The 20,134-nt window shown below is 42.3% G+C and overlaps 1 protein-coding gene and 1 long non-coding RNA gene across 5 annotated transcripts in view; both read left to right on the forward strand.

Annotated features, from left to right (window-relative positions):
- HIPK2 (homeodomain interacting protein kinase 2) overlaps positions 1-6,255 on the forward strand; it is a 161,848-nt gene extending 155,593 nt beyond the window's left edge. For all 4 annotated transcript variants that reach the window (XM_081928177.1, XM_081928176.1, XM_081928178.1 and 1 more), the window contains exon 15: positions 783-6,255. In XM_081928177.1, the coding sequence (XP_081784303.1) occupies positions 783-1,247 (465 nt within the window). In that variant the 3' untranslated portion in view covers positions 1,248-6,255. The remainder of the gene's footprint in view (positions 1-782) is intronic.
- The window catches only part of LOC309379364, a 401,215-nt gene that overhangs the window by 370,193 nt on the left and 10,888 nt on the right, over positions 1-20,134 (forward strand). The gene's annotated exons all lie outside the window — the stretch shown is intronic.

The raw sequence follows: 20,134 nt of genomic DNA on the forward strand, positions 1-20,134 counted from the left end.
GCTTACGTTCTGAAAAGGCATGGCATGGCATGCAAGGGAAAAAAGGGTGGTGAGGGTGGAGGAAGAAAGAAACCAGCCACTAGTAATTAAAGTGGCAATTACAACAACTGGGTGGAAGGGAAACAGTTCAGGTAGCTTGACAGAATTGCTGCTGCTACTTGAGAGTTTCTCAGCAGACAAGGTGGGAAAGCCTTGTGTTCCTTCTCCCCCTCTCTTGTTCTTCAGCCTGAAGCTGCTGCCTTTTGGATTACCCAGGAGTTAGGAAGTAAAGTTGGGAACAGAGCTAATATATCTTTTCAAAGGATGTTCATGAAAGTGAGTGCCAGGTTTGGGCGCCTGCAACCATTGGTGAGGCCCAGAAATCTTGTCAGCTGCTGGCAAGGGGGTTGGGATGGGGCACAGGTAGAATGACAAGAGTGACAGTGGCCAGTCCACCTCGCAAGAAGAGCATCTTGCCATCTTGAATGCTGGGGCCTCTCTTTAGACAATTTCAGGGTGCTCATGCATCCCAGCTAGGAACTGAGCACTCATACAGGTATTTCAGATATTCCTTGCAGGAGTGGGACCAGTGGATGGTTGCAGCATTGCAGGAAATGCAATTTGCCAGGCAGAGGAGAGAGAGATTGCAACCATCAGAGAAGCCAGAAATCCAGAAACTGTGCATGATGGAAAGGGATAGAAAAAAGGTTGAGATTTAAGCCTCCTGAGAGGATGCTCTTGTGCTTGAGAACTGTGGCGATTAAAACTTCACCCTCGTTTTGTTGGCGCTCCTCTCTGAACAGGCCCAGCAGCACATCACGACGGATCGCACAGGGAGTCACCGGCGGCAGCAAGCCTACATCACTCCGACAATTGCTCAGGCACCCTATTCCTTCCCACACAACAGCCCCAGCCACGGTACGGTCCACCCCCACCTGGCCGCGGCTGCAGCTGCTCACCTCCCCACGCAGCCTCATCTCTACACATACACTGCGCCGGCGGCTCTGGGCTCGACGGGGACGGTGGCCCACTTGGTGGCTTCCCAGGGGTCGGCCCGCCACGCTGTCCAGCACACCACATACCCAGCCAGCATCGTCCACCAGGTTCCCGTCAGCATGGGCCCTCGCGTCCTTCCATCGCCCACCATCCACCCAAGTCAGTATCAGGCTCAGTTTGCCCACCAGACCTATATCAGTGCATCTCCAGCCTCTGTCTACACTGGATATCCCTTGAGCCCAACCAAGGTCAACCAGTACCCATACATCTAAAACGCTGGAATGAGAGGGCGGCAAATGGGGAAACGGCGGCGGCACACACTGAGAGGGAAACATGGCTGCTTTTGTTCTGAAGGACACCGCAGGCGAGCAAACAATGCAATGGGAGGCTCAGACGGAACTTGAACAGAGGAGACTTTGAGGAGGCAGAAGGAGAGTCGAGTCGATGCCAGTCCTGCGCTTTTTATTTAAAAAAGGAAAAAGAACAGAAAAAAGATAAAACAAAAACAATAAAAAAACATTCTGCACCAAACTACGTAGTGGGAGAAGTGGAAGGGGCCATCGTTGTCTGGTCCCGTTTTTGGATAACTTCCCCAGTAGAACTTTTACAGATTATTTTCATCTGACTACGTTTAGGAATTTGCTGTTCAAAACCTCCTAATACAAGGTTTCATAGGTGTTTGGGTATATATATTTTTTAAATTAAAACCAAGAAGCATACAAATTAGGGATTTATCCAGAATTTCAAAAGGGTTATCACTTTTGTCATTTGCACTGGTTGCTGTAACCCAAAATAAAGGAACAATGAAAAGTGTGATGTGTTTTCTGTTGGGAGGGGGCGAGCATAGGATGAAGGGTGCTTGGACTGTTCCAGCTCCCTCATTCTCAGGCTTGGCAGCAGGGGCAGGTTAGAGAAACACACACACACCCACACACACCCACACACACATGCCAAGCAGAAAACACTATTGGGTGAAATCAGGGGCAACAGAGATATTTGTTCTTACTCTAAGCACCCTGGATAAATCCCTGAGAATTGTTGTTCTTAAAAGAAAAGCGTATTTAATAATGTACAATAGAATCTCATCTTCTTTACTTTGGAATATTTTCTTTCTTTCCTTTTGGGTAACCCTTCACCGTTTGCAGTCCAATCCTAACGTTCCCTGCTCCATCAGATAAATGCATACGTTGGGACTGTGCTTGGTAGCTAACCCATCACAGCGCCACATAGCATGGTGCCACGCTAACGTTGCCGTGACATTGCCGTCCCGTATTGTGAGCAGATATAACACAAACCCAAATGTTTAGGATTGGGCTGTTAGTGTAGGAGTAGTTCTAGCTTGACCTTGGTAGAATGTAGCACTATATGACACATAACACCCTTTTTTCTACTTTGTGTTAAATTCCAATGATACCAATAGACTATTCCTCAATGTGATTGCACAAAAAAGTGATATAACATAGGCATGTAACAAATGTGATTGTCCAGGTATATATGTGTGTATGAGTGCGAGAGTGTGTGTATGTGTGAATGTGCGCATGGGCGCACTGATGCTGCCTTCTCTTGTGGTGTGGTCCTCAGCACAGCCATTGCAAACTGTCACAGTCTTAGTTTTACATCATTCCCTTGTAGTGCCTTACCAAACTACAGTTGCAGTTTTAAGGGTTTACTTCCACTGGTACGCCTAGAAACTGACTGAGGCTGGTTGGAAATTAATCTCAATTCTTTTTTTTTCTTTTGACTGTTCTTTATTGTTGCTTTCCTTCTTCTAGACTTTTTTGATTCTTCTTCTTCTTATTATTATTTCCATCTTTATTGGGTAAGTTGCAAAGGTCGAGGGAGAGGGGTGGTGTGGAATTTGACTGGAGCAAAGTGGAAATGGGAATTTGAAAGGACCCAGACTGGCTCTTAAGCCCGAAAGCAGCTTTCCAAGTAGTTCCGTTTTGTTGGTGGAGTTTCAGATTTAGCTTTCTGTCAGGATGCTTAGTTCTGCCACCCGGCCAATTCTTTGCAGCTTAGTATTCTTACTAAAGCATAAACAGAAGAAGAAGAGGGTGGGTGAGTGAGGGCAGGCTTGCTTTGGATCAGAAACACGTAGTACCTCATGTTAAATTCCTATGTCTGGACTGGGGAGGTGGGGGGAGGTGATTAGCTGGGACAGACTGTATATATATTTTCACTTGAATGCTTTCAGTGGGGGAAAAAGAAATAAGAGAATTGGGAGGACTTGTTTCTAGAGCATCAGACTCAGGTTTGCTCCAGAAGTTGCTTTTTTTCTGGAGAAGTGCTTGCACTGGCACTTGGGCAGCTGGGCAAAGCCAATGGCGCTACTTTGAACTGGGTTACGCAACTTTAGCAGGAGGCCTGAGCCCAATGCCCGGCCGTAGGGGGTTGATCACTTCTAGGCAGTGTGTTCCGAAGGTCCTTTGCTTATGAAATGCTGGCGCTAAGCCTGACTTGGAGACACAGTGATGAAACACGTCGTGGCTCACATGGTGCTTTCTTCATTCCCCCCCACCATCTCATTCGTATAGTGGATATTTTCTTTTAATCACTGTTCAGGTTTGCTGTCTGGGCTCCGTATCCTCAGCTCCGAATAATCTGAACGCTGTTTTTTTAAAAACAAACAAAAACAAAACAGATTTCCAAAGAGAAGCTTTCGTACCATGAAGCAAAGTTTTGAAGGTTAGAGGGAAACCATGAAACGCTACACCAATGCAAGTGGGTGCTTCTGCTGTGTCAGTGCTTAGTATTATTATTGTTGTTGTTGTCGTCGTCATTTGTTCCCTGTGGAGATGTACTTGTATCGGTGGTCTGAGGCCTGTCTGCCTGCATAGCCGCTCAGTACCGCTACAGCTGTATTTGTGACTTCAGACAAAGGAGTGTTTAGGCAATATGGTAAGATGTTGGGATATGGCAGGTCAGTTAGCTGAGAGAAGAGGGAGGGATCCCAGAAGTGGTAAAGGCGAAAAGGTTTCTCAAGAGGTAAGTTGGCAAGAAAGACAAGCACAGTTGTAATATCTTGAAGCGGGCACTCGTGTTTTGCCTGGAGGGAGTGAGGAAGAGCTCTCACCATGAATACTTGGTTGGACACAGTTGTTTGCCTAAGGCAAAACCCTCAAATCAACCCTCTTTTTTTCTCTTTTAAAACCAAGCACCATTTGGTTTTCTTGTTTTCTTCCTTCTCCCCCTAAACGTAATAATGTAAATCCTAGTCTGATCCTTCATTGGTTCATGCACCTTATGTTTTCACATTCTGGAGAAAACTCTTTCCAGTTCCTATCCCATTAAATAATTTCCCCCAATTTCTCAGTGTAACACGTTTCATTCCTTCCCTAGCCTATCACATTTAGAGTGGAAGCTTCATGCTGCTTGTGTCATTGAGAGGAAGAATTTTCTTATGTTGTTGTTGTATGATTGTTATTAATTTTAATGTGTTATAATTATGTTTTCCTCTTGTTTTACTCTTGCACATGCATTCCCGCATCTTTGTATTATTATTATTATTATTATTATTATTATTATTATTATTATTATTATTCTCTCTAAATAGGGGATTGGTTGTTATTTAAGTAGGGTTTTTCCCCCTTGTCAGTGGCATCAGAATGCTTGTTACACATGTAGGATTCGCAGGGAAAGGGAGGAACAGGGAAACTGGTTGAGAAACTAGTCTAGATCACATGAAGGAAGAAGCAGGATTATAGACCCAGTTCAGTTGTAACAGGAAACCATGGTTTCCTGCTAAGTGAATGAGCTATGGCAAGTGCTGGGCTCTCAAGTTTCCCCTTCTCACTGTTTTTTCCACACAATCAAGGAGTTGCTCAGAAGCATTCCTGTTTTAAGCTAACTACAATTCTCTATCATGTCTGAACTCTGGAAACTCTGATTAGTGAGAACAAGCCAGGATCTAAAACCATGGTTTGATTTTGGCCTGTTCTTGCTAACTGTAGTTTAAACAAGCTTCAGTTCCCTGAGTTTGAACACAGCAAGGAACTGTGGGTAGGTTAAAATCTGAAACATGTGCATCTAAATCTCTTTTTCTGGTGCATGAAAGAGGAGAAGGGAAGGAGAGTGTGTGTGTAACCCCAAGGCTTGCTGCACCTCACTCACATAGCAGGAAATCATTCCCCCCCCCCCAAATTAGGTCTGAACGGTGCCATATTGTGACTGCTAAACAATGGCATACCATTGCAGTTTCTGATACTTTTATGTTATATCCTCACATTTCAGAAGTGTGTTATTTTAGGCACAAGCCAAACATCTACTTCTAGCTTCAGAACTAGATTTAAGAAAGATACTTGAATCATGTAGACTGACCTTGCCTTATAGGAATTGATGTCTGATGCTTTGCTCTGATATCAAAGAACTTAATAAGCAAGGCTGAAACCAGGTTGAAAGCGGTGGGGATGTTCAGACTCTGGATTTAATGGTCTCAAGCCCGACCCACCCATGAGGTGGAGTGAAGCAGCTGCCTCAGGCAGCAAAATCCCCTGAGGCGGCATCCCTGTGGGCACTTTGCCTGCCCACTACTTCTGCCAGAGGCAGGGCAGGCAGCACAGCTGCAGCCCAAGCGGTTCCTGTTTTGCCTCAAGTGATGAGACGCGCTGGCTCTGAATGGTCTTGTGGGGCCTCGTCTTGAGATGGTAGCATGTGTTAAGGTCGCTTATTTTATACAGTCATACCTTGGACCTTGCGTTTGCCTTGGCTCCCAAACAAATCAGCTCCTGAACAATCGAAACCCATAAGTGAGTGTTCTGGTTTTTGAACGATTTTCGGAAGCCGAATGTCCAGCGCGGCTTCCGATTGGCTGTAGGAGCTTCCTGCAGCCATTCAGAAGCCACGCTTTGGTTTCTGAACATTTTGGAAGTCAAACGGACTTCTGGAACAGATTCCATTCGACTTCCAATGTATGATCGTAATGTGATAGGCTTGCTGCATTTGGGGGCCTTCCTGCTCATTCAGTGAGTGGGATCCTAGACTTCTGCCCCAAAATCCTGTTCTGGCTGCACCACTCAGAGAATGCTTTACAGTCCTGTAATCAGCTGAAGGTGTGAGTATTTGTAGTTAAGTTTTCCACTTTAAGAAATTCAGTGAGGAGGTTGTGCAGTTTCACCCAAGTGTGATGATATTTATGGTGCCAGTTAAAGAAAGTGCATGGTTCAGTGACTGGAGCTGTTGAGTGTTGAAAACTGAAAAACTCAGAAACTGAGTCTAAGGTATGGTTGTCTGTTCTGTCCTTGATCAGTGCTCAAGATTGAAAGCTTGATTGTGTGGCAAAAATAGTTTGCATATCCTCCTTCCCTAAGGACCTAATGCTTTCTGTTCGTAATTAATTCTTATTGATACTTGTGATGTTTTAAAGTTTTGCTAGTTGTACACAAAGATGGTATTTATATTTTTAAGAACCTCCATCCTATTCTCTTTTTTAACACTCAACTGAGAATGTTGATTCTCTTCTACAACATGGGTTTTTTTTTGCAGAGCATCTTCTTCAAGAGCACCATTACGCCATACTTAATTAATTCATCTCCATTGGTTTATCAGGAATGCAAGTGATTGACTGGTTTGTGGCAAGAAAGGATTGGTTTTAATTACATAGACTGAAATGTTCTAGTTGTGTATTTTGCTTTGTTTTTGATATTTGTGCATGCAGCTCCCTTTTTCAGTATAAAATGGTTCTGATTTTATACAACAGGAGACTGAAGGGCTTCGGATGTAGCGGCGACAAATTCATAGACTGTGCAGATGTGTGTTTTTCTCAAGCTAGGTTGGAAAAAGGACTGACTGTAAATCTCAGTCTGGTCAGAGGGTGGATTAGTTTAGAGGCCAGAGTAAATGAGGAAGTAGCTAAATCAAGCATCCATAGATGAAATAGACATTTGCAGTACTAAAGGAGAACTGTGAGTTTCTTCTACAGGCAGAGATGCTTTTCTGAACCTTATTTTAAAACACACACACACACACAATCATAGTAAGGTGCTGGTGTTTTTATTTTCATTTTATATTTAGTTTGCTGGAGTCAACTGGAAAGAAGGGAGTGAGAAGGAAATATTGCTGTTTGGGGCATGTCCTTTGGAGGCTTGTTGTGGATCCATGAAGACGTCTGGTTAAAACCCATGAGAGGAAGTGACTGTTTAATAACAATGGTGTAACAGTACTAGCATCTAGGTGAAATCATGGCTGAAATCCTAGATACACTTCTGTGGAAGAAAGTCCCATTAAACTCCATGGCGCTTTCATCCGTATAGGGGTATATAGGAGTGCATAGTAAAATTGCAGCGCCTCAGAGAAGAAATGGTTTAATGTAGTGTGAACTTTGGAAGGAAGCAGCCTGTAAAATGGAGTAGGTTGCTGCCCTCTAAAAGTGTACATTTTCATGTTAACACAGTGATATAATAAGCCTTTACCCATAGCAGTTTCCTCGCGTAGGAAGGAGGCACAGATTATTTTTATTTTGCAATTCTTAACAGTTTGTACTGTTCCAAATGACAGTATGCAATGAAGGAACTGCTTGCTTAATGAATGGAAGCAATGCCATTGGAGACCTGGGTAATTTCTCCCCTAAATCTTTTATCAGCTGACAGCACAATCCTATACATGTCTACTCATTGTTTTGAACTTCTTCCAGTTTCAGTGAATTTGACCCTGTACTTAACATGATGACTAATAGTTTCATCTTCCCGCCCTCCCTTTCATACTAGCTCACAGGCCAGTGAAGGAATGCTTCTGTCTCCCATCCATTGTTTTCTTAAGGGACTATACCTCAAAATTTGGCTTGAAATAAATTATGGTTTACCAAACTTGAAGGAAAATTTAAACCCATGCCTTTCTTTAACCAAAGAAAAAAATGAATAAATATGTACCTTAGAGTATGTCTCAGCCCATTCAAAGTTCCCCAGGCACATGTTGTGACTTTTCGGACAAGACATGCTACGGAGTGCCATTTTTTCTTTCTGTGCTTCCACGTTTGTCACACTTTTTAACATTTTTATTTAACATATTGCGTTTGAAGAAGTTTGCTTGGGAGAATTCGGTCCTATTTGCTGCTGCTGTGCAAACCTTACTGTGACTAGGTGAAGTTTTGTGCCAGTGCTGGTAAAGATAATCCATCTCTAGAGATGCCCCCTATTTGGGGGCTGATAGGAGCTGTGGGTCACCACCAAGGCACCAGGTTCATAAATGCTGCCGTGGGGCAGGTGGCATTCTCTGCCCCTTCCTGTGTCTGGTTTTTGTTCGGTTCCTACACACTATTGGTCTTTGCGCCTGCAGCGGGAGAAAGGGAGGACTAGGCACTCTTGAGCCACACTTCCAGTTCTCATCGTCTTACTGTTGTCTTACCTTACTGTATAAAACACCTGGTGCATAAGCTAAGACTTTCTTGACCCAGAAGTGTCAATCAGATAGAGCAAGGTACCCCCCATCCAACTCCGTACTATAGTGACATTATATAATGCGTTGTTGAGTTCCAGGTCACTTATGCAATATTTCCCGTCAGGCAAAGCTGATTTCTGCTGCTCTAGTACCGGGCCATGGTGAGAGATCATTGGGAAATGGCCCTTCTGGGTATGCTGCTCTGTTCTACCATCACACTCGGCTGGGTCGTGTTGTAGCTTTTCTTTAAATCATTGTCGTCGTAAGGGTTATATTCGTATCAGTCGGCTGAAGAATTTAGCTTGCTTCTGCAGATACTTTCCCCTTTTCTTACTCGGTGGTGTGGGGGAATAACCACACAGGGATATTTATGTATTTGCAGGGCGTTAGGTGCCTGTGTATTTTGCAGGATTTGCCAAGCTGGGCCAGCGGAAGAATAATAATACCACTGAATGTAAACAAACAAAACGGAAAAAAGAAGGAAACATATATGTAGCAAGTGTGTCATTTTGAGTGGGCAGAAGTTGTCAGGAGCCTCCGATAGCTTGTTTTTTCTGAATATAGCAAATAAGAGTGAAACTCTCGTTTCTTATGTACGGGTTAGTATTGTCCTTCCAGTTTTAGCAGTGCTGCTATACCAGACTTTTGTGTGCATATTAAGAAAAGAAAAGGTGTATATTAATCTTTTGCTTAATGTAGTTAAACTAAGAAAGGCAATACTAAAAGCATCCCCCCCCCCAAATGTGATGTTTTTACTGCACTGATAGAAATTGTGGCATCTCTAGTCTAACTCTTCAGCTGTAGGGGAAGTTCCATGCCAGTTCGCACAAATATCTCTGTGTGAATGGTACCCATAGGCCTCTTTCTCCTTCCTTCCTTCCTTCCTTCCTTCCTTCCTTCCTTCCGTCCGTCCGTCATGAAAGAGGTGGGGCAACACTGCTGAAAGCAAATGAAATGTCTCACTTTCAGGACAAAGCTAAGAACTAAAGGTGCTGGGGTAGAGCTAATAATAACAGAACTTTTTAAAAAGCCAGTACATTTTGAGGAAATTTGAAATACTTTGGTCTGGAATTTCTATTAGAAAATATATGCATTTGCCATCCATCTTTATTATTATTATTTTTAACACTACTTTTTGTATTTTTCCTTTTTGCTTCTTTGCTATGGTTCTAGAGTAGACTCTGTGTTCTAGATGTTTCTAACTTTCTAGAGCTCACTGACTCCATTGGAAGCAAACCCACCTGATCAGGATTCTGGATCCCTGTTGGTTCAACAAGGATTCCAGAATTTTGATCAACACTTTGTTTTATAAATAAAGAAGGATTAAAATATTTCTCTTACAAAAAAAACTGTGACCTAATGGCAATAATTACCTCAAACGTGGGCATTCATCTTGGTTTTAGCCTTTAAAAATAAAAACAAACATGTAGCCAGCTTGAATTTGGGATTAAATATATATATATATTAAAATGCCCACCCTGGTCATTGTTGCGTTGAGTGATTCTTTAAAAATAAAACAATGAAACCAAGGATTAAATTACTCTTTTATGTATTTTAATTAATTGTGATATTGAAATGCACATGTAATTATATATGTTCATTGCTACTGTAAAGTGCTTCGACCTTCTCGAAGATATGTAATGAATCACATTTTAAACCAATATGAACTGAAACAACCGACTGTGGCTACTAAACATTTTCTGGTTGCATTTTATAGTTACGATGTTTTATAGTTTACATTGAAACTGGTACTTTCTAACTAAATGTTCTGTTTTAATTATACCTTCAGAATCTCAACACTGCTGTCCCTTTAACATTTTAATTTTTTGTGCTCTCTTTCTCTTTTTTAAGTAGAACTGTGTCTTCAATGTGTACATTCTGTTCTGAGATATAACATAGTAGGTAGAAGGTCAGACCAGATAATTCCAAAGTTAAGAGGAGCAAATCACTCCGTACATATTAACAAGTAAAGCCCAACAAATGACCTATTTATTTTTTAATTAAGAAGGAAGAAAATAATAATTGAAGCTCTTGGGGACAAATCAGGAATAATTCCCAGCTAGCTCTTTACTTTAGGCTCCCATCCTAAACACACTTACCAACAAACACATTGTGACTTGCTTCTGAGTAAAGCGTGGGATTAAAACCGCTGAAATCTTAACCTGAACAGACATAACCATTGTGAGAACCAAGTATTCAAAGCAAGCGGCGTATTGTATAGCGAGTGGCTTGGAGCTCGTGAACACACAGATGGGTAATGCTGCGGGCTTGCCAGCTTCATAATCATGGAAGCAGAACTGTCTGCTTAGAATTACCTTGTAAAAATGGCAATCGTGGATCACAGGTGCATTAGGCATTTACCTGTCCCTGGAAATTTTTGGAAGCCCTGCACTTGGTATGCCTCTCCCAACGCCCCCAGGGTCGATCAATTGGCAGCTGTGTCCATGGAAATCTTATAATGCAGGACTAGCTACCAGCAACCCATGCACATGTCTCACAGCTGGGAAACCTGTGATTAAGTCTTCAAGTACTGAGACAACAAATCCTTGGATTGTTTTGAGAAACAATGACAGGCAGTGCTGTATAATTCTGTAATCATGCAGTCTATCTCATTTGTCACTTGGAACCCCCTAAGCTAAATATGAAGAACTTGACCAGTACCTTGTAAATTTAATTTGCCTATTAGCCAATGACAGTTTATCGGATGCTGTTCTGTTTTCATGTTACAAGTTGTTGCGAATTATGTGTTCGGACGCAAACGGTCTTTTGCATTCGTTTTTCTCGTCGTACTTATGTTTGTTTGACGTGTGAGGGTTTCTTTCTCTTACTGTCCGAGTAACCAATGAATGGAAACGTTCTGCTGGGCAAAGAGGTGTTTTTAGACAATAAATCTACAGGAACTGGCACAAAAATGACTTTATCCAAACAGCTGGGCTTCATTGTGGAGCTGACAATCTCAGCAAAGTTCCTAACATTTGTTCAGCACTGGCAGATTAAGGAGTTGCAAGGAAAAGGCGAGGAACAGATTGTTTTTAGGTCCTTGTTAAAATCTCTGCTCCCACTAGATTCAGGGGGAGCCCCCCGTCCCCTTCAGCCAATTTAAAGCCATGGTTTCCACAGTATAGCTCACATTACCAAAGTGAACTTGGCATGTGGCTGTGCCGCCATTTTGAAAGCCTAATGGGAAGCCTGTTAGGATTTTAGGCCTCAAGAAAACTGGAAGAGGTTGGGATTCCCTAGCCCTTGGGCACGGTTAACAACAAATAACTCTTTTACCGCCCTTAGCAACCACTCATTTCCCCTTTTATATCAACGCTAGTCGTGGAAATATCACCATAACCCCGCTGAAAGGGCTATAGATTGTCTTTCCAAACCCTGGGCTTGGAGTCTGTAAAGCACAAAGGAGTTTTTAACATAGCCGTCTCCTCAGAAAGGGAAATGCAGCCTTCCCTGCTTTCACTTTGGGGTGGTTGCAGGCAGCGATTCTCTCTTTTCCTCTATACATGTTGGGATTTTTTTTCCCTTTCTGAGGTGGTATTTCCCTCGGCTATTCCACAGCACAGCTCTCTGAGGTGCAGAAAACACCTCCTCATCCCTTGTGCTTTACCAGCGAAGTTAAAAAAAGATAAAGCTAGGCATTTCCCAGTGCCAAATTTTTACACAGACAGAATTGGAATGTATAATCTGAAAATTCTATACCAAAATCAGTATTTTTTTTTTCTTTCAAAAGAGGGGGAAATAATAGCTTTATTAGAAAGGGGAGGAAGAAAGGGGATATATTGGCCGTTAGAGTCTTTTTGTGGTAGTTAAAATAAAAATTGGGGAAGGTATTTGTGAATATATGGACTCTTTTAACCCATTGTTGAAGGGATGTTTTATGCCTCTTAATTTCGCATAAACCCAGTCTGCTTTGAATTGAATGAAAAACACATACTACATGGGGAAAAAAATTAGGGGGGGGACCAAAATAATTGAAATATATTCCAACGCAGAAAGACACCTCCCCACCCTTCCACCTGATTTATATTTGAAATGCTTTTGCTTTTTTTCTAGATACAGTATCATCTCAGTTCAAAAAACCCATGAAAGCCCTGGTTGGTTGTATTCTTTCACTGTACGGTTCTGTATTGAGTGTTAATCCATGTTAAAACTTTGTGAAAATTATTGTGTGCAACCGTATTTTCTTGTGTATTGTTTCTTTTCTTTTCTTTTTCTTTTCTGTGAATTGTCCCCTTTGTTTCCTTTTTTCCCTCCCACTTTTGTTATTTTTCTGTTTTGTTTTCTTCTGGTAATGTCTTTGGGGGAAAAATAACCCAGAAAAGAAACTGACGTGTTGTAGAACTATATGTAACCTATTCCTTAGTCTCATATTATAGGTATGTTATAAGAATGGATATTTTACTTGGCTTTAGAATGTTTTACAAGAAAACTAATTCTTAACCAATCAAGTTCTTGCTACTAAAAAAAAGAAAAAAAATGCTTGTGTTTCTCATCATGACGTTGTGTGCTTCTAATTAATAATCATTTTCGTTGTAGAAAAATGGAGTGAATTTATATTAGACTTGAAAACTAATAATAGCATTGTAAATTTATGAGATGATTTTAACAGAAAAAAAGCATTATAGAAGAATATAGTTATTTTAATTGTAATATTACTAACTGTAGGGTGAGAAAGGGCCCCCCGTTGTGGTGAACTATGTTATAGCTTGTTATTCACAGTTTCTTTTTGATCATTTTTTCGGTCTCTGAGGTGAAACGAGTTATTAATCAGAATTTGTAAACTCACATATGCATATTGTATATGTGTAGAAATGTAATCACACTTTGTCTTGGAATTACATTAAACTGTTTTAAGTCACTGCATCGTCTGCTAGTCTTTTAACTGGCATGGGTGTGATCGCTATCCTATACGCATCTGAGTAAGTTTTATTGAGTTTAATGGGACTAACGGCCAGGTAAGTGAGAACAGGATTGCAGCCTTAGGCTTGCTTTTAGTTTCCTCTAAAAGTCTTGGAAACAGCATGTGATGAAGCTTGGGCCTGTGTTAGGTACCATTTTTAATATCTGTCCTGCCCGATAGGATGCAGGAGAAGCAGAAAATGTTGGAGATCGTAGAGAAGTTGCAATTGATATGTGATACCTTGTTTTCTCATTTCCTAATTTGTTCGGTGTCCTAGTCAGTTGTGATTGATTGGTTAGGAATGATAAATGATTTTTATGTATTCTGTCTGTCTTTATCCACTGGGATTCTCAATTTTAATATTTAGTTTACTCTATCCCCTCTCCCTTTTATAGTCAAAATGGGCCTCCCAAAGCACCAACAATTAATACAAGTAATATTAGGGATATGTGGGTGGAGGCTGTCTCTTCTGAACTCTGATCATGGGTGATAAGGCTCAGGCTTTTCCCATCTCTCAATTGGAAAACCAATTGAAACACACAAAAAGTCCTTTCACTGACCTTCCATTTGCTTGACTCTGGCAGTAAAGTGGTAGCCAATATTACCTGGGGAAGATAAGATCAAACCAAAAGCCTATCAAGCCCAGCATCTTCTTCTCACAAAGCCCAGCCAGATGACCACGGGAAGCCTGTGAGGGTAACCTGAGAGCAAGAGCACACTCACAACTTTTTTTTAAATAATTTTTTATTAAATTTTCTTTTACAAATTAATCAACACACTCTTATTCTCATATTTCCAATTTTTTTGAACTTCCACCAGATCCTCCACCAATCATCCATATTTACTATTCATTACGCATTTTTCATAACTTGCATTGCCAGTTAATGATAACTTATCACTTCTGGGGTTTTTTACAATACATCTTTAACAATCACAAAGCCTCTTTAAAACCAACTAACGTTGTCTGTACATCACATCTGTTTTCCAGATAATCCGTAAACTTTCCCCAGTCCTCGATGAATTTGTGGTCTTTTTGATATCTGATTTTCCCAGTCATTTTGTCCAATTCTGCGTAATCCATAAGTTTCATTCTCCACTCTTCAAGTGTCGGTAAATCCTTTTGTTTCCATTTTTGGGCCATTAGGATTCTTGCCGCTGTTACTGCATATTGAAAAAGTTTGTAGTCCCTTCTGTTAATCTCTCTTCCTGTTATTCCTAGCAAAAAGGCTTCTGGTTTCTTTACAAATGTATATTTAAACATCTTTTTCAGTTCATTGTATATCATTTCCCAGAAACCCTTAACCTTTTTACATTCCCACCACATATGAAAAAATGATCCTTCTTTTTCTTTACATTTCCAACACTTATTACATGTCTTATACATTTTTGCTAACTTAACCGGTGTAATGTACCATCTATATACCATTTTCATAATGTTTTCCTTTATCGCCGAACATGCAGTAAATTTCATATTTTCATTCCATACTTTTTCCCAGTCAGTCAATTGTATATTATAACCAAAATCCCTGGCCCAATGTATCATAACCGATTTGACCTCCTCGTCCTTTGTCTGCCAAGCACACTCACAACTTGTGGTTTCCAAAAAACAGGATTCAGTTACGTACTGACTCTTGACAGTGGAGGCAGAACATAGCCATCCTAGCTAGTAGCCATTGAGAGACTTACTCTGCATGAAGTGGTCCATGGCTGTTTTATAGCTGCCCAAGTCGTTGGCCATCGCTGCATCATATCAAGTGAATTTCACAGCTTCGCTACTGTACTGTATGAAGTATATTCTTCTGTCTGTCCCGAATCTTCCAACATTCAGCTTCCATTTTTCTCTGCTCTCTCTCTGCTTGCTTCCTAGAGGCCATGAATAGTTTTACACAACCCTTACCGTGTCTCCCCCTTAGTCACCTTTTCTCTAAACTAAAATCCCTCATCTGTGGGGCTGCAGGTTTCCCATGTCTGTACTACATAATCAGCCAGTGAACGTGTGGCGACTCCTTTAGCAGGCTAGCAGGAACCACATAGACTAGAATCTGTCTTGTCAGCTGTTCCATTGCAATAAAGCGGCCAGCCATTATAACCAATTCATTAAGAACATTAACAATTAGGCAGCGGGCAACAATCAATATTCCTTTGGCCAGGGGGGAAATAGATTGTCATATGCCCTTTACAATCCTGACTCCTCTACAGGGGAAGCAAAGAAACTTGACTGTTCTTAATGTTGCATGTTTATTAAGATCGGTCAGTATAATGAGTATTTTTCTTTTAATAGTGAATATCTTGAAAGTATCGTTTATCTCTTTTAGTCCTCCTGAATATGGCATTGCACCAAAACATGGTGGGCATTTTGAATCTTAAAACCTTTGGTTTTTCAATATTTTATCATTATTTTTCCTCTCCCTGCCCCCTGCCCCCCCCAAGTCCCCTCGCCCCCAGCTTATCTCTCTTTTGGTGTGGCATTCTTTGGTGTGGCATATCCTCAGACCCTGTGTGTCTGAGGATATAAGGCAGCTTCCCAAATCTCTGTCTTCCGCCTTTATAAAGAGAATGGCAGCAGACTTGGGGGCTCATGGAAGAAACACATGGTGCTCTTCTCCCTGCCCCCCCCCCGACCGCAAATATGATCCCAGTTTCCAGGAAGAGTGTAATCAAAGAATCACAGAATTGTCAAGTTGGAAGGGGACCCTGAGGGTCATCTAATCCAACCCACTGCAATGCAGGAATCTCAGCTAAAGCATCCATGACAGATAGCTTTAAAACCTCCGGAAAAGGAGGGTCCAGCACCTTCTGAGGGAGTCCATTCTACTGTCAAAACAGCTGTTGCCATCAGAAAGTACTTCCTGATGTTTAGTTGGAATCTCCTTTTTTAGAATTTGAATCCATTGGTTTGGGTCCTAGCCTCTGGAGCAGGAAAACACATGCTTGCTCCATCTTCCGTGTGACAGCCCTTGAGATATTTGAAGATGGCTATCCTATCTCCTCTCGGTCTCCTCTTTTGCCCAGGCGAAACATACCCAGCTCCCTCATCCATTCCTCACTAATCACTAGCATGTTGAAGCTCTGCAATAGAAAGCAACACAGGAAGCTGCTTATACAGAGTCAGAGGCATTGGTTCATCTAGCCCAGTAGTGTCCACACGGTCTGGCAGCAGCTCTTCAGGGTTTAAGGCAGGGCTCTCTCCCAGCCCTGCCTGGAGCTACAAGGCCTTGAACCTGGGAGCTGCTGCATGCAAAACACAGGCTCTACTACTGAACACGTTCCATGTGGCCTGGGCTTTTGTTATTGTTTTTTCCCTTAAATGCAAATTGGATTATTAAAAGTTCAATTGCAATATATTTCTAAGGTAAGTTTTCTTGCCGTAATTTGTGTTCTGGACATTTATCTTGCAGTGCCGAAACGTCTAAAATGCCTTTAAATTCTGTGACATTTGTGTGAAAGCCTTAAGTAAGTGAAGCTAAATTCAGTTTAAGACAGCAAAACCTGTATCTTGAAACTGAATTGTGCTTGGTCACATCTAACCATTGTGTGACAGGCAGAAATTCATCAGGTTCGTATTTTGTTGGTATGGAAGTACTGGCGTTTCTGACATTTTACACCACAATGTTCCTTTGTTAAGCACGTTTCCACTTCAGTATTCTGCACTGTCCTCCACCATCCAGCAGAGGATGCTAATCATCTGTTTCCTTAAGCGATGGGTAGACCATACTAAAGCTTCGATCTATTTTTAAACTCATGCACACTCCTGTTCATCGTAACGTCTTCTGCTGTGGCAATAATGGGATGCAAATTATTTCGCCCTTCCATCTCCTCATGTGGAATGTTGTATAAATGTGGAATATAAATGAAATCTGGTGAGGGTTTTTTTGAAACACGAAAAAGATAGGAACACAATTATGAACGCTTTAAAAGCTGTTTGCGAGTGAAGAGGAGGAAAGCTGGACCATGAATAATCTGCTGTGTGGATTAGGTTGCTGTAAATTTGAGTTTATTGATATGCTAGGATCATAAACTACCATTTGATCCTGGCCCGTTAGAACAAACCATGGTTTAAATCAAGCGAGGGAAACGTGTGGCCCTTCAAATATTGTTGGACTACAACTCCCATAATCCCTGACCACAGGCCACACTAACCGGCCTGCATCTCTCAAGAAGGCCAACAGGGATTATAGGGCTTGTAATTCAGCAACGTCTCGTGGCCCACAAGTTTCCCACTCCTGGTTTAAACTAAACAGAGTTTCCCAGAAGTGGCCCCAGTAGCTCACTGACGGCTAGTACAGTGTTTTGAGGATTGAGGTGCCATGATCCCCTCTCCCTGCTTCGGCATAACAACTGAGCAATGGCATTCAGCATTGGCAACAGTTTCTGAACCATTCTCAAGGGTAACCCCATGTAGAGTGCATTGCAGTAGTCTGTACTAGAGGCTAACTGTGCATGGGTAACAGAGGCCAAACTATTTCAGCTGTAGCCAGCCAAAGCTGGGCCTAGGCATTCTTCACCACTGAAGCCACATGGGCCCTCCAGCGGCATCAAGGAATACCTTCAAGATACGGACCTTCTCTTTCAGGATGAGTGCTACCCCATAAGGATTGGGAATTTCCACAGTTTCTAGACTTGGGGAACTGCTGAGCCATAGCACCTCCATTTTGTAAGGAGTCGGCGTCCAGTTATTGGTTCTCATCCGGCCCATTGCTCATTCCAGATGCTTTTCCAGCACTTGTATAGCCATTCAGATGGAATGGGGAAACAAGAGCTGGGTATCACCTGCCTGTTGGTGGGACTGCACTCCTAATCCCAGGATGATGCCTCCCAGTGGTTTCACATAGATGTTGAATGCCTTGGGGAGCAAGACGGAACCTTGTAGGACCCAACAGGTAGGTCCAAACAGCAGCCTGCCAATACCAGTAAATACGACTGAACCATTGCAACATAGGAGCCAGCTCCCCAATAAAATGTTTGTGGATGCTGTCCCCCCAAAAAGGTGATGAGAATTAACTTTCAAATAGTGTGTGTGCACTGCATAATGCGTTCAATTATGCAGGCCCCCCAAATATTTTTTTCAATGCAACCTGCACTGCAATGCAACTGGGCAGTACATGCGCCATGGCTCTGAGTCAAGGGAGGGATTTTCCCATGGGCGAGTGTGATTCTACACATGCCCAGCACCCTAAACTGGATTGGTTCTGCCCCCACCTCAGCTTACAACCCTCCCAGGGTGACAGAGCTATCTGAAGGAGAGTCTAACTTGATCTCATCCTATGGGCAGGTTGATAGAAGAATTTGCCTCTGTTCCACATGAGGCAGAGCATTCTCTCTCTTGTCTTTTCAGAACCTATTGAAAACCTTCCCCTTTCAACAGGTCTCTTAAATGGAGATCATTATCCCAGTCTGCGTCTGTATTGGAGCTATTCTTTTAAGTGGAATCATTTTTAAATGTCTGTGTGGTGTGGTGTGTATGCATGCAGTTGTTTTATATAGGGAACTGTTTTTTGTTTTTGTTTTGTTTTACTCTTTTCTATAGAATCATTTTTGAGTTGGAAGAGGCCCTAAGGATCTTCTAGTCCACCCCCTACAGTGCAGGAATCATGCATTTGTTGTATCATCGGATATTTTATTGTGGCAACCCAGTCTGAGACCTTATGGTGAAATGAGGATGGTGAGAAATCTAAGAAAATAAACATTGCGTCAAGCTCTCAGGGCACAAATCATATACAAAGCGTAGTATAAGATTTCCCATGATGTGCAAAAGAATATAAACTTGAAAAAAAAGTGTCTGGACTGCCCTGAGATCTATGGGTAAAGGTAAAGGTACCCTTGACCGTTAGGTCTAGTCACATACGACTCTGGGGTTACAGTGCTCATCTCGCTGTACTGGCCAAGGGAGCTGGCGTTTGTCCGCAGACAGCTTCCTGGTCATGCGGCCAGCATGACTAAGCCGTTTCTGGTGAACCAGAGCAGTGCATGGAAATGGCATTTACCTTTCTGCCAGAGTGGTACCTATTTATCTACTTGCACTTTGACGCGCTTTCAAACTGCTAGGTGGGCAGGAGCTGGGACCGAACAACGGGAGCTCACCCCGTCACGGGGATTCGAATCGCCGACCTTCCGATCGGCAAGCCCTAGACTCTGTGGTTTAGACCACAGCGCCACCCGCGTCCCATTAAAGGTACGGGTAGAGGGCATTATACAAATTTAATAAATAAAACAAAATGTAACCTGAAATCAAAGAGTTAGGGAATAAATAGCCCAGTCTATTTACCTTGGCCTTTTCGTATAATTACATCCATCTCCTCTCACCAACACATTTGGGCATGGGCAGGGGGTTTGTCATATGTGAGGCCGATCACATACTTTGTATTTGATTTTGAAGAGATGGATCTCTCTGCCCTCTCTACAGATGCTCAAAATACGCTGTGCAGACATGGATAGCGGTGCTGCTGCTGTTGCCAGGCAACCACTCTGAGCAACGGGATGAATGAAGAAGTATATATATATTTCTGGGTCAAGCGAGTGGATCGCTTTGCCAGTTTAGCTGCTCTTTTCACTTCTTCTCCCTCGGTCTCTCCATCCTGGGCAACAAGGGTCCCTGCCTGTTTATGTGGCACTTTGCATGCCTGTATGCGGGAGCCCATGAAGACTTTCACGTCTATGTTATCTTGCTCATGATGATGCCAGTGAAAAGCATGCTCTTGCAGCTCAGTGTCTGCTGAGCCTTGTGATCCATTAACATCCAGTAACAGAAGTGATGGATTTTTGCCTCATTATCTTGGGGAGCCATTTAGGAGGCTAATGTGTCTTGTGATTAGGGAGCTTTCCCTGGTGCTTAGATTAGAGGCAACTCTGCACAATTGAATCCATCACTCCTTGTTATGCAAACCAGTC

Source organism: Podarcis melisellensis (genome assembly GCF_964234715.1).
Source record: "Podarcis melisellensis genome assembly, chromosome: 10".
Classification (NCBI taxonomy): domain Eukaryota; kingdom Metazoa; phylum Chordata; class Lepidosauria; order Squamata; family Lacertidae; genus Podarcis; species Podarcis melisellensis.